Raw genomic sequence first — 15,023 nt, 5'->3', positions numbered from 1 at the left:
GAAAAAGATATGCAACTGCCACCAGGAAAGTTTGCATAATATCAGATGAGCTGTACGGCACCATAAATATCATAAACAGGTAAATATCTCCTGGACTCTTATTCTTCATAATGATTTAAAGCAAACTACGAAATATAACCCCGATTTAAAACTTTCGTTTCTTCGCAGTAACATTTCGGCACCCTCTATGTGACAGAGGCACATCCTCAATTCTGCCTGTGAAAGCGGGACTCTGTCAGGACCACACATCTGTGACTGGTTGTCCCCATGCACCAAGGGTCCTCGGTGCCGGGCAGCCGTGCACGGAACTGCGAAGCTGCTGTGATGAAAGATTTTCTGACTCCCTGGGTACACGCAAGAAGTTTCAGAAGGGGGCTACTGTTTTTGAGACCTTTATACATTCTGCGTATTAGTCTTCTAGCAGAAGAATTATCGGCAAAGGTTTTGGAAACCGATTCTGGGATTCCACGAGGCCCTGCTTGCTCATGCTACACCCACTCTCCTGCGTCCGGGGCAATTGGAAGGCAAGTGACCTATCACGGGCCGTCTTTATGTCTTGGCAGTTGCCACCCCGCAGCCCACTGTTCGTTTCTGGTAAATGAAAGTGGCCTTGCGCACGTGGAAAGGAGGCCTATGTGATAAGAAGGATTAAAATCTAACTGAATCCACTTAAAATAAAGTGTACCTCAATATGCATATCCAGGAGCTCGTTCAACTTGCGGTGCCTGGATTCTGAGGATGGCCCCGCGTCCTCCTGCTGCAGGAGCCGCATTTTAAGGTACAGTTCATCCTGCTTTTCTACTTCATCAATGAGAGCCATTTCAAACTTATTGATGGATCCATGCTCTTCCTCCTTTATCTCTGCTGCATAGCTTAGTTCATTCTTGCAGAAAAAAATTAAATACATTGGAGAGTGAAACTTTTACTTGTGGCTTTGTGGTTAAACCCTCCTCAGCCTGTTGCCCCCTGCTGTCCACACAGTTCCCAGTCAGACACCCGGGACGCATTTTCTGCACCCTCTCCTGCCACCTGTGTTGTACAATCAATGAAAGTGCATCATACCCTCAGGTCTCCTTGTCAAGTGTGTTTAGATGTTGGGCCGCAACACGACGATCATTTCAAGGTCACATGTTCGTGGAGTTCAGGAGTGAGCTCTGGAGATCTGACTGTGTGTTTATGGGATCGGAGAGGCAATCGGGGAGGGCAAAAACCTGCCCCCCTCTCCCCCCGAGCCACACTGCGTGGTCATCTGCGGGGCCATCTTGCTCCATGCTGACGCATTCCGCTCTGCGACTTGAGGGAAAGCACTCTGCCTGCTTCTCTTCTGCCTCTGAAAGCCCTGCTCCCCAGCCCTAGCTCTCGGAGCTTCTCCAGGGTGCTGTCACCCTACTGCTGACCCTCTGCCTTCCGCGGGACCTGACCCTGCTCACGCAGTGTGTTCCCTACCACTTGTCTGCTAGCAAGTCCCAGACCTCAGCCCTGACTTTTCCCCTGCCAAACCTCAGACTCACAGCTGAATGCCAGTTGGCTTCTCTTATTAGATGTCTCATCACGGGGATTTCAGCCTCAAACACCTCACCCTAAATCCCTGAACTCTCCTGCCTCATGCCCTGCTTCGCTTCCTTTCTTCTTCGTCTTGGTTAATGGTACCAACTAGCCTCAAACCTGGCCAGTCACAAATCCTGGGACCCAGTCCAACTTGTCTGCCTTAGCTGTACGATCACCACAGGAACCTGGCTCTGAAGCTGCCGTTTTTTTGCTCTGTCTTCTCCTCTCGGCCCCGGAAACCTCTCCAGCAGCACAGTCACAGTTTCTCATGGCACCCGCCCCTCGTCTCCTCTCAGTTCAGTGGTGAAGGAGCTGCACACTATCCTCTTCCTGCTCCCCCCACTACCTAGACACCTGTCCCTTGGCTCTGTCCCTCGGCTCTCCATCATCTACAAGTCAGCCCCAACCCTGCTGCCACAGGCTAGCCTCCACGCAGCCTTCTCTTCTGTGACTCCTAACGTGTGCCATGTCATGCTGCCTGTATGCACCAGTATCCCTGCATGTTCCCTGGTTACACGGCTGCCTCACCCACCAGAGTACGAGATGTCTGGGACAAGACTCAGATCTGTCTCCTGAGCACTCTGACCTGGTGTCCAGGCCTCTGGGCAAAGCTTGGGTTTGTTGAGTGAATGGCTACTATGTGTACTGAGAATCCTACACAGTGTTCTGGGGCCCGCATACTCTTTGTATTTGTGGTAAGGATTCTAACTAGCAAATCACGAATTCCTGAGAGTACTTCAATGCACGGAGAGTGGTGCCTGAAGTTTGCAGCTGTGTTTACCTGGATATTACTAAAAAATGGTGGTACCTTAAGTTTCTTGATGACTCTTTGGAATTCCATGGAACGGTTCAGGTTGGTAGCGAGCAGTTTTTGAAACTGTTTGGTTTCTGGGTACGGAAGGGAGAGGTTTGCTTTTACTCTCGTTGAAAGGTCTTCCTTGATTACAAGTTCCTTCTCCAGGTCAAGAGACAATCCATTTAAGCATTCATATTGATTACGCATCTCCGAGTATCTCTTTAGAAGCTCCTAAAGGAACATTAAAATTCATTCAGTTTAATAGTAAGTAGCTGTACTGCTAATACTGTGACACAACTTCTATTTCACACTTTCTGTAGGAAAGACAAAGACCTTCATGTTAAAAAAAAAAGAAACATAATTTGGGATTATAGAAGTAATACATTTGTGGGAACTAAAATAATAGAGGAAAATAATGAAGAAAGCGAGACACAACATTGTCATCACTTTTTCAAGGGTGCTGGGGATTGAAGCCAGGGCCTTGTGCCCGCTAGGTGGGTGCCCCAGCCCCATGATACTGTCACAATGCCAGTGCATTTTGTTTTAGTCTTTGGAGCCCTCATGATCTGAACGAGCATCAGCCAAGTCTGACAGGAAACCTGAGTGAACTCGATCTCACATCTTCTGTTTCTCATGGCTGAATGCGGTCTACAGGTTCCCACAGACAGTGTGAGTTACCAGAGGCCATGTGGAACCAAGGCCACTGGCCCTATGCTGCCTCGGGAAGGCCACCGACACGCTCTTGATCGGCTGAGACTGTTTTCTAACCCTTCACCAGAGCTGGGGCTCTGGTCCCTTCTGATACAGGAAGTCCCTAAGCCTTGTGCTCAACTACAGCATGACCCGTCAGTAATTATCATGACTTTCTAGAGGATCAGAGGAAACATATAAACTACACATGTATGTGGGTATAACCTACAAAATAGACACAGACATTATAACCAGGAAGAAATGAAATCATATTTGTACAAATGGACAATTTCTACACTTAGACCCGGCAGAATCAAATTCTTATTTGTTCTATCAGTTTGCCAGCTGTGCCACCATGGGCGATGCTACGCTCCCTGTCTTGCACTCTCACAAGTGCAGCAGCATGACCTCTCTCCTGGGGGCGGGTGCCGACAGCTGGGGTGGCACACGGAAGCGCTCAATGGGGTGACCAGTCGCGCAGCACGCTCCCTGGAGCAGGGGAGGACATGTTCGGGTCACGTGCTGCAGTCCCCACACAAGTCCATGTTTACTTCTGGGTACTAAGGAACATCACAACGAGCCCTCGGTGTTCAGTAAAAAAACCTACTGTTTGTTGGTCTGGTTCCCGGGGAGGAGACTCCTGTCCTATCGGTTTGAGTGTGAATTACATTATGACACTGAGTAGTGGCTGCTACTAAGAATGTGACAAAGATGGACCACTGCAATCGGTCCTTCAAATGTCTTCCTGCTCCCAAGCTATGCCAGCGCAGCAGTGCGCTGTCCCCTTGGTGTGCGTCAGCTCACTGCCTCCTGCGGTCATAGCTCTTGACAGCTCTCCTCACCCAGAGGAGACCCCGAGAACTGTCAGGCCCCACCACCTGTGACCACTGCCCTGGCTCTGACTGGCCTCCGCTCCTTGTGCTCCTTGGGCCACCAGGCTGGGGCTGCCCGGAAGCCGGCTGTGCATGAGGTTCCTGTCTACATGGCTCTTCCTCTGGACAGCTGTGTGGCACGACCCTCTGGGCCTTTCGGGTATGTGCTCTGCTGTACCCTGTGCAGGAGGCCATCACAGTCCTGTGCTCCCCTGCTGTCTGCACAGGTGCGCACACGTGTGCACGCACACCCCTTACAGGCAGCAATGCTGAGGGAAACACCGTGTGGTTGCTGCCCCTACAGAGGTCCCTGTGAGTCTGTGCCAGGCCCAGGAAGCCCCTGCCGGGCACAGCAGGCCCACATGGGTGACAGGGACACTTACTCCTATCCGGAGGCCCTTCTCCTTCAGGCTTCCCAAGAGAGGCTGCTCTCCACCACCGGGCAACATCCTTCCAGAGTGCACGGCCTTCCTGCAGGGCCGACGGTCCTGGGCAAAGGAGCAAACAGTCAGCCACACTCAGAGGGAACATCTCATACACACTTCTGTCAGACTCAGCAATGGCAGCAAATACTGCACGTCAGAAGGTGAGCGGCAGTGCTACCACGTCTCGGTGTGATGACCGCTCCCCACGGGGCAAAGTGGGAGAACCACCTAGTCTCGGAGACAGAACTTTGTCTCCATGATTGCAAACTGGGTTTCAGATTTACTTCTGCTTCCTGCTCTTCCAAATCTCTGCATTGCAATTACTCCTGCCCGGTACATACAATCGCAAAACCACCTGCACTGCTCATGTTCCGAGCCCTGGTGATACATTCTTCCCCATACCTTGCAACAGAAAATACCTCGTTTATAGCCTACATTTCTGACTAACAAGTACAAAACAAAAAGCCCACTTTCTCCTCCTCAGCTGACCTATCCACTGTGGTACCCGGAAGAACAACCAGCCCTTCAATAAATACTTGTGAAATTAAATCCCTCTATCAGTTCAGTTAGGGCCGCATAAGGATGACTGTCAAGTAGTCAGTGCTTTGCTGAGATTATAAATAATACTGTTATCTACTTTTCTATTAAATTATGGAAATGAAAGTATTTTCTAAAGACTGTATACAGCTATTTGTTTTGTTTCTCCTTAGATTAAGTCTTTTAAGCTATATTATTCTGACTTCCCATAGGAGTATAGAATATAGAAAAACTTCTATAAGAATGTAGAAAAAACTTCTATAAGAATATAGAAAAACTTCTATATTCTTCTTGCCTTTCCTATTCCAGCTGTTTTAGCAGTAAGAGCCCATTTTTATTTATTTATTTATTTTTGTCTTTTTGAGACAGTGTCTCGCTATGCAGTTCAGGATGGCCTTGGACTCATAATGATCCTCCTGCCTCAGCCTCCCAAGTGCTGGGATTATAGGTGAATACCACCACGCCCAGTGCAAGAGCCCATCTTTAGAACTCTAACAATAGTGCTATACAGATGAGTGCTTTAATCCTTGATGACAAGTCTCATCTTTTAGTATCTCATTTATAATAACACTGTTTCCTGTTTTAAAAAACTTTAGAAATTATATTAAAGAAATTATATGAAGGAAAATAGGCTGCTTTATTTATTACATTTTTTCTTAAAAATAAAAAAGTAAGTGGCGTTTTCTGGAAATTTTTTTTTTGTGTCTCTTTGAAAAACGTGTTTCCTAGTTTGTAAAAATTAGTATAAATCTTCCCACTAACCTTTACTGCTCAGAGAAATTTCCAGAAAACAACAACAAAACACCCCATATTGGCTCTTTTTTCAAAAAAGCTTGATTCTTACAGAGAGGTCACAGCGAGGGGAAGACTGTGAACTTGAACTAGCTACCACTTTCCTTCCGGCTTCTCTGAACTGGCCTCTGTCCCTTTCGAGAGACTCTTTCATCCTCCTGAGCTTGCTGTTCTCCTTAGCTACCGTCCTGATTTCTTCTAGGTTTTCATGAAGTTTCTTAGTCAAGTACAAATTATCCACATCCATACTTGGCACAGACACAGTGTGGGCCTCAAATTGCTGCCTCAATTGCTCCATTTCATTCAATTTTTTATGACTTTTATTGACATCTTCTTTTACTTTAAGAAGCTGAAGCTCTTTTTGCTGAAGTTCTTGGATCTTGAGATAATTACAAAACAAGTTAGAATGCAAACGAAGGGAAAGTGCCTGCGTTATATCTGTACATATACGAAGGCTGAGTTTCCCTTATCTGAAATGAGGTTTTGATTTTGGAATATTTGCAGATTTTACTGGCTGAGAATCCCCAATGCAAAAATCTGAAATCTAAAATACTCTGATTTCTTCAACTTTAAGTTGATGCTCAAAAAGTTTTGGATTTTAGAACATTTCACATTTTGGATTTTAGGGTTAGGGATGCTCAGTCTGTACTCACACTCACATATCTATATCCCTTCTCATTTGGCAAATAATTCTGGACACACTTAATCCCCAAACAAGAAGAAAACATCACATACCTTCTCCTGTAATTCATCTTTTGATTGATCTAAAGATTTCTGCATGTTTGAAATCCAAGTGGTCTTTTCTGAAAGCCTCTCTCTGAATTTCTCAATAGTTTCTTGTTGTTCTTTCAAATGCTCATGAGCAATTTTTAGTTCTTGCTGTGCTTCCAGATCCTTTATTAGGGATAAAAAACAACACTGACTGTTCTAATGATTAGTTCAAACAAGTGAAAAACCACACGACCAGTTAAAAAGAAGCACCCCGCCCCCACAGGAGCAGCCCGAGGGACCCAGAGTCCCTCCTACCCTGGGCCCCACTATTGCGGCCCTGCATCTTTCTGTCCTGCCACTTGCACCCTTTTTTTTTTTTTTTTTCTGGTACCGGGAATTGAACTCATGACCTTGCGCTTGCCAGGCAGGTGCTGTGCTGCTGAGCTAAATCCCCAGCCCCTCACTTGCAGTCTTTCTAGAGCAGCACCCTGGAAAATGCCCCAGACCTAGGAACCCCAAGTAGCCAAGGCCCTCTTGCTGGCCATAGGGGTGGCTTTTAGACTTTGGTCACCTCAACCCCCCTGCAGAGGACACTGCTGTGCCCTGCCCAGATGTGTGCCTGCGTCAAGGACGCATCTCAGGAAGAGCAGCTTGTGCACCGAATGTGTACTGCGCTAACTTTTTAACGGAAGCTGCGGAAGGGTTTCCTGAATCACGACACTGCACAGGGCCACCTGCTCTCATGGCAGGAGGCGCTCTGTCAGTGAAAGTGGACCAGGCAGTGGGATGGACGGCGCACCACTCACTCTGGCTGCGGCCTCCTGCAGGGCCTTCCTGAGCTGGTTTCTCTCCAGTGTGAGGGCCTCCTCTATGCTCCTCAGGTGATCTCTTTCTTTTGCCACAGATTTTATTTCTTCCAGGTTTTCATGAAGTTTCTGAGCCAAATTTAAATTTTCCATTTCCATTTTACTTAGCGTTAAGCTCTGGTCCTTGAGCTGTTTCTGTGTCTCGCTGACATCTTCTTTTAATTTAAAAAGTAGATTTTCATTCGTCTTCAGTTTTTGAATCTTAAGGAAACCATAAAATAATATGTTAGGATATAACCTTTTTTTTGGAGACAGGGTCTTGCTATACAGTTCAGGCTGGCTCTTGAACTTACAGAGATCCTCCTGCCTCAGCCTGAATGCTGGGATTACAGATGTGCAGTACCAAACCTGGAGATACAGCCTTTTTAAAAAGAGAAGGTTAAAAATAGTTTCTAGATTAAGACTGTCATCTTCCCCATGGAGCATGGTAGAGCACTCTGGGAGGCAGAAGCAGGAGGGTGGCAATTTCAAGCCCCACCTGGGCAACTCAGCGAGATCCTGTCTCAGAAAACAAAAAAGGCTGTGGATGTAGCTCAGTGCAAAGGTTCTGGGTTCAGTCCCCAGGGCCACCTAGAGTATTCTCTTATGTTATTCTCACTGATATCCTGCATAAATCCACACTCAACTTTCTTTTGAGGTAAAATGTAAAGCACACTGATCTTAGGCGTGTAGCTTAACTATTCCTGACATATGTAAAACTATTATCCGGACCAGAGCAGGGGACACCGCAGCACCCTGCAATGCTCCTGTGCACCTCTCCTAGGAGTGAGCACTATGGTGACCCGTCGTCCCTGGCTGGCTTTGCCAGCTTGTGACCGTCACAGCCGTGCCCTTGCCTGTTCTCCTGTGGCAGACGCCTGGGCTATTTTCCATTCTGCACTATTTTGTGAAGGCTGCCGTGGGCACTCCTGGGGTCTCTGATCTCTTCCGCTGGGGTGTACACCCTGGGAGGGGACACTGGGCCTCACAGGGATACCGCGGTGAGTGCCGTCCTGCTAATTCCCAATGACCTGAGATCCCACAGAGTTTTAGGAAAGAGCAAATCAGACACACAGTCAAACAAGCTCCCCTCCCGTACCTTTTCTTGTAACTCAGCACTGGAATTTTCTAAATCTATCTTCATATTCGACACTTCATCTGTCTTCTCTGAAACCAGCCGTCTGAGCTCGTCAGTAGTTTCCTGGTATTCTTTCAGATTCACATGAGCGATCCTGAGCTCCTCTTGCTTCTGCAGCACCTGAAGGAGAGTCACACAGCTTAACGCTGAACGAAGGGACCCCAGTCCTCAGCGAGACACTGATGCTTCTGCTTCTGCACTCTGCTGTCAGAAGTTACAGCCGCCCCTTGCCCATGTCTGCACTGTTTCCTACCGGAGAATCAAACACACTGTGGACCCACTGCGGGCCAGCCTGTGGCCCTCAGCTCAGCCTGGCTTCCTGGGCGGCTCCCAAACCTGCGTCTTTCTTTCTTTAAGGGTCACATTGGATTTTTAAATTTAATTTAATTTAATTTTTTGTCTTTTTGAGACAGGGTCTCATTATGCAGCTTAGGCTGCAACTCACAATGAGTTTTCACCTCCTGCCTCAGCCTCCTGAGTGCTGCGATTATAGGAGTGCGCCACCACGCCCAGCTCACATGGGATTTTGACATAGTCCTCCCGGCTACCAGTTTCCTTCTAAAGCACATTTGCGGTTCCCATCAATAAAGAGCACTGTGCCTGTGTGTGTGTACATGTCTACACACATTCCTTAGTCTAACCTCTGAGTCAGTGTAACTTACTGCAGCTTCCATCCTGCTTATCTGTTCTTTAAGTTGGTCTCTTTCCACTTCAAGTGACTCCCGTAACTCCCTCAGAGCATTTCTTTCCCTGGCCGTGGCTTTCATTTCCTCGCAGTTCTCGTGTAGTTTCTGAGCCAGCTCACGCCTCTCCGTTTCCATGTGTTCCAACCTGGCTTCTTGGTTCTTCAGCTCATTCTTCAGAGTCTCCACTTCATTCACCTTTCTCTGCATCGCACTCATCTCCTCTTGGGTATTAAGAAGCTGTTGTTCTTTTTCTTGGAGTTGTTCATTCTTAAGATATAAAATTTTTATAATTATCATTTTGTCTATATTTCCCCAAATTTTTACATAAAATCATTAACATGGCCCCACATATTACTCCAACAGAGATCGTCAAGAAGCATTAAAAAAGTAAACTAACCTTTTAGACATAGTGTTTGTAAGAGGTTAAATCGTGCCCTTCCCCAAATTCAGGTATTTGCAGATGTAATTAGGAAGGCCCAGCAAGAGACCTGAATGGAGCAGGGCAGGTTCTCAAGGCAAGGACAATGAGTTTATAGGAGGTCGAAAAGGACAGAGAGGCCCAGACCAGAAGGGCACGTGAAGAAGAAGCAGAGCTGGGGGTGGTGTGGTTATAAGCCAAGAAATGCCCAGGGGAGCTGGGAAACACCAGAAGCCCAGAAGAGGTACGGCTGGACTCTTCCCTAAGCTTTCAGAGTGGTTGCTACAGTTGTGTGCTTCTAGGACCTTTGCTCTTAGCTTAAATAGAAAGATCTCTGTGCGTGTGTTTCAGAATCCCTCAGGCCATACAGTTTGCTACAGGAGCCTTAGGTCTTACACATGTATTACAACAGTGCCCCACTTCTATTCAGGAAACTGCAGACATTAAGAGATGGTACTTGGGATTAAGTCTCAGTACATCTTCATACGGGCAGGATCTTTGTTAGCTAATGTATCTCAAGTGCTCAGGACAGTGCCTGCTGAGCAATGCCAATGCCATACGATTAGTGTAGAAGACACAGGCCCATCCCAACTATGGACTCTAGAATAACACAGTCTTCACAAGCAACATTACTTAAGATCTCACCCAGTACAGTGAAGTTGTCTGAAATATCAGCGATGAGATCTGTTCATTGTGCATTTAGGAGTATGGGAATGGAAAACAGTTTAGTCAGGAAAATGGCTGATTTAAGAACTGACCTTTTCCTTCAGCTTTTCTTCAACTTCTGCCAGCCTCTCACAGGTCCTGGCAAGCTCTTTGTCTTTCTTTATGGCACAGTTCTTTTCCTGTGCTACTATTTCTTGTTGCTTTTTAAGTTCATCTCCAAGAATTCTTAATTCTTCTTGATTTTCAATGGTCTGGAATTTTTTAAAAGTTGAGGTTAAAATATATATTAGCTTATATTTATAAAATCAGGTTAAAAAAATCAGAATCTATCTCAGCCTGCAAAATAAATTAGGGCAAACTATATAAAAAAAGACTAATCTAAAGAAAGGGAGTCTTTTGACACACAGACGCTAAGTATCTACTTTTCATCTGTTTGTTATCACTCAGTTTACATTTCCATCATATACTCACAGTTAGATTTATCATTGTTGCCAGTGCTCAGCTTATTTTGATGTCTAAACCAAGAGGCAGCTGCTGAGCTTTCAGAGACAGAAAAGGAGACCAACATTACAGGTTTTCCAGATGGTCTCGCTATGCAGTTCAGACTGGCCTTGAGCTCACTTTGTAGCCCAGGCCGGCCTCAGCCTCCCGAGTGCTGGGATTACAGGTGTGCACCACCATGCCCAGCTCTAGTTTTGGTTTTAAGCACTGATCACTAGCAAGTCCAGAGTGGCAGTCACGGTGCTGGCATGAGGTGGACTAACCTGTCATTAAACTCACAGTGATGTTCTCAGGTATCAAGGGCACAAAAATATAACAAGAGATGGAATAGAATGAATGTCTGAGCACTTATTTCCAGGAAGCATGGAAAATTAAAACAACAAAAAAACACTGTGATCCATAGTGAACTTCTCAAATTATTAATTTCAACCTATACCAGTATTAATTGCCTCTAAATACAGATATCAAAACTAGTGTAAAAATATCGGCAACACCAACATTTGAAAATAAAATTAAAAAGTTAAAACAGCATAAGTACGAATAACACTTTGGCACAAATGTAAGAAAATGTGTAAAATGATCTATACACTGAAAATCTATCACACATCACTGAGACAATAAATTACAGAAGACATGCAATAGCCAAGAAGCATAGGAAAAAAAGCTCAACACCCTCATTCAACACAAAGGAAAAGTGAATGAAAACAATAAGGTCCACATTTATCAGAACAGCTGAAACACACCAATAAACACGAAGTGTTGGTGAGGGAGAGTCTGAATCCCCTGGAATTCTCTTAATTTGCTGATGGGGATATGAAATGGTAAAACCGACTTGGAAATCAGTGGCGCAAATTCTCATGAAGTTCAATGTACATCTCCCGGTGACCTCGTAATTCCAGTGAGGGGAGCTCACAGGTAGAGCCCATAGATTTCTCAAAAGTCATCAAACTGTCCATTTACTGTTGATAGATTATACCTCATAAAGTTGGTAGAAATCTAAAACAAAGACAAAAATGTATCGCCACATACATATAGTGCTCTTACCATTTCAATATTTTCCTTTAGATCAGTCCTCAGTTGTTCCTTTTCTGCTATAATACTTTCTAACATTTGTTGAAGTTCATTTTTCTCCTGTATTAAAGAACTTATCTTCTTTTGTTGCTCAGCTACCTCACTGTCCACCACATCTGCAGTCAGTGCTCCAGTTCTTTTGGCTTCCAAATTCTGTTTTTCATCTACGCCAATCATCTAAAATAGAAATTAAAGAAGGATTTCTCAAGCACTTAGTAACAACCACCTTAATACACTTAATAAAACAGCCAACACTTAGGGACTGTTATGTGTCGGGTACTATTCCCTCATCTCAACGTATCTCGTCTTCCCACCACCCGTCGAGGTCGGTGCTATCATGGTCCCTGCCTGCCTGGTACAGAAGTGTTGCTCCAGGGAGGCCAGGCTTCGTGCCCAAAGTCACGTGCCACTGCCTGTGCCCTGCACCCTTTCATGGACAAGAATGACCTGGACAGCTGTCAATAGCATAAGGATCTCCAGGTACAGGTTAACCTGACTTTATGGACGCCGACTTACTTCAAACCATTTACCCAGCTAAAAGATAGATGCCCTTCCTTTCTATGCATGGTCTATAAACATTTTCTGAGATGCATACTTGCAATGCTTTGTTTTTACTTTTGCGGAAGGAGCAATAGACTTTGGACTCTATTACTTTATCTCCCCCCCCCCCCCCCCGGCTTCCTCCCAACTCCTCTCCTAACAATAAAACTTCATTTTTCAGAGCAGTTCTACTCATAAGAAGCTGGAGTTCTACAAGAAGACAAAATGATTTTGATAGAGACCTAGCTCATTTTGTAATAGTATAATTTATTTTTGTTAATATATATATTTCCATACTTCTTAAAAAAGCATGTCATAATAATTCATTAATCCATCAATACACCATAACCAAAGGGAACCTGACATATGAGAACTTCTGGGAAAGGAAGATACAAGTTGACATAGTTCAGCCCATACTGAGCTCATGTTTTTGGAAGTATTTATAATGATCTATAACCACATTAGAAAAAAAAAGAAAAAAAAATCACCCCAAAAGGCCATCAACCGCACAAAGTCACTATTAGAATATGTTTTCTTCCAGAGTTTTTCCATTAAAAGGTTTTTATAATCATTAGCTATTCTTCTTAATTTACATATAGGTATGATGTTTTTAGCCCATCTTTTCTACTGAGGTTGTACATGTTTCCCCATGCTGTTAAGTAATCTTCAAATGGTGATCTTTAGTAGCTGCTTGGTTTGCTATAGAGGATATAGATAAAACCAGATTTTGCTTGGCTCCAATTTCAATGACTGGAAAAAGTATGAACACCGAGCTAACTACATGACATACTAATTAGTCTTTTGGGGCTGGTCTGTAAGATTTTATAATTCAAAAGCTTGTATCTTTATAATGTAGATAGAAACACTTGTCTGTAATGATACTCAAGGTACACTGCAAATCTGAACTCAGAGTTGTTATTTAATAGATATGGAGTCTCAGTTTTGCGAGATGAAAATAGTTCTGAAAATTGGTGGTACAATAATATGTGAGAACTTAACACTATTCAACTATAGACTTAAAATTATTAAGTGGTACATTTTATATTATAAGCATTTTACCACACACTAAAGAAATATATATGCTATATACTTTTTAAACTCTGGATGTGTGAGGATTATTTTACTCAACTCCTACTGAAGGATATTTTAAAATTATAGTAGTTAGCATGCTGGGTTAAATGGTATAGAGTATAATAAAAGTAAAAGATATTATTAAACATCTGTTATATGTAGTTTAAAGGTATTTTGGGATAAGAGAAAGCTATAGCAAATCACACCTTTGTGTAAATTCACAGGCAACTTCCCCTGTAATGGACTGAACTGTGAACTCTAAGCAACTTTAGTATAGAAAATCTGATATAAAATAAATGTTTTAGCCATAATTAATTAATAGTAGTCAATCTTTCATGTTAAGATTGAGAAAGGCCTTTAAAGATATTCAAAATACATCAAGTCTCAGAAAATATTAACTCTTCAAAGTCTGAATTAATATCTTTTTTGCCCTTTTCAAATTGATTGTAAGCAGTTTTATTAGCTCTTTTAAAGACATTAAGGTTAAGCTTGTAATACTGTTGGTTATTACCATTGTGAATTAATAAAACTGAGACTACATGACATATTTAAGACTAAATAATTCATAATTAAATCCCAGTATTTGGGATTAAAGATAAAGTTTATATAGAAATATAAGGAAAAATTAGAAAATCAACACTCTTAACCTTTTGGTGAGATTCACGCTCAGTTTCTCTGACGTCTTCCTCTGTACGCAAGTTCCTGGACGTCTCCTCGGAAATTCTCATTTTCAGGGTGTTAATTGTTTCCTGGTGTTGCCTCAGGGACTCCAGGGCATTTCGCAACTGTTCCTGAGTGTCTATATTCTTCATAGGGAAACATGAAGTGATTTACGTTAGAACAGAAAGCGTCGTCATTTTAGAACTGCTACTTGGTCACAAGTAACAAGCGATGGCTCCTGTCACAAGCTTAGGCCCGAGTGCCACACCGTACCATGCCCACTGTGTCCTGGATGTCGCTGTGGAGCTGGTCCCGCTCGGCCTGCAGGCTGTCTCGGAGCTGGCTCAGGGCTTCCTTCTCCCGGGCCAAGCTGCACACTTCTTCCAGGGTGTGCTGCAGCCTCTTGGTCACCAGTGCCTTCTCCTCTTCTGTAGCTCGCAGCTGAGCATCTCTCCTCTCCAGCTCCTCCTTCAGTTGCTCCACCTCAAGCAGCCTCTCTTGACCCTCAGCTGCTTTCTGCTGAAGCTCGGGGGTGTTGTGAGAAAGCTGAAAGAGAAGACAGAGCGGGTAGGACACAGTGAGAGCACAGCACTCTATGGCACGTGCAGAAATCAAACTTCAAGACCAAGCGGCATTTCCCAGAGAGCATTTGGCGCCAACCTCGGTCTTCACAGCGTCCAAACTCAGACGAAGGTTTTCTGCTTCTCTGGAGAGACTTTCCACTTCCTGGTTCACTCTCTCATTCTCCTCTTGGACCAGCTTATGTTTTTGCTCCAATTCCGTGTGAAGAATTTTGAAATTTTGCAGTTCTTGCTCAGTGTTTTGATAATTCAGCTGGGCAGCAGTCAGGTCCTCTTTAGTTTCCCCAATTTCCTCAAGTAACCCTTGGATCCTGCTCTCCTTCTGGGTCACTTCGGAGCACAGCCTGTCTCTTTCTGATGTTACCATGCAGAGCTCCTCCAATTTACCTTGTATCTACGGGTCAGAAATAAGATCTGAGGATGTTAGAAGTGTGCGGCAATTTTCAGGAGAACAAGTTTTCCTGTGGGGGAAGGA

The 15,023-nt window shown here is 44.4% G+C and overlaps 1 protein-coding gene across 4 annotated transcripts in view; it reads right to left on the bottom strand.

Moving 5' to 3' along the window:
• Window positions 1-15,023, bottom strand: part of Cenpe (centromere protein E, 312kDa) — a 46,157-nt gene that overhangs the window by 10,354 nt on the left and 20,780 nt on the right. For all 4 annotated transcript variants that reach the window (XM_013505426.1, XM_013505429.1, XM_013505427.1 and 1 more), the window contains 13 exons: window positions 14,628-14,942; window positions 14,241-14,513; window positions 13,955-14,113; window positions 11,670-11,873; window positions 10,217-10,375; window positions 9,017-9,307; window positions 8,316-8,474; window positions 7,178-7,438; window positions 6,396-6,554; window positions 5,713-6,039; window positions 4,290-4,394; window positions 2,357-2,575; window positions 686-883 (listed from right to left, as the gene is read on the bottom strand). In XM_013505426.1, coding sequence (XP_013360880.1) covers window positions 686-883; window positions 2,357-2,575; window positions 4,290-4,394; window positions 5,713-6,039; window positions 6,396-6,554; window positions 7,178-7,438; window positions 8,316-8,474; window positions 9,017-9,307; window positions 10,217-10,375; window positions 11,670-11,873; window positions 13,955-14,113; window positions 14,241-14,513; window positions 14,628-14,942 — 2,829 coding nt within the window. The remainder of the gene's footprint in view (window positions 1-685; window positions 884-2,356; window positions 2,576-4,289; window positions 4,395-5,712; window positions 6,040-6,395; window positions 6,555-7,177; window positions 7,439-8,315; window positions 8,475-9,016; window positions 9,308-10,216; window positions 10,376-11,669; window positions 11,874-13,954; window positions 14,114-14,240; window positions 14,514-14,627; window positions 14,943-15,023) is intronic.

This window comes from Chinchilla lanigera, unplaced genomic scaffold (genome assembly GCF_000276665.1).
Source record: "Chinchilla lanigera isolate Chin_1 unplaced genomic scaffold, ChiLan1.0 scaffold00095, whole genome shotgun sequence".
Taxonomy (NCBI): Eukaryota; Metazoa; Chordata; class Mammalia; order Rodentia; family Chinchillidae; genus Chinchilla; species Chinchilla lanigera.
The sequence above is the reverse complement of the archived record's forward strand: the minus strand, read 5'-3'. Positions and strand labels throughout refer to the sequence as shown.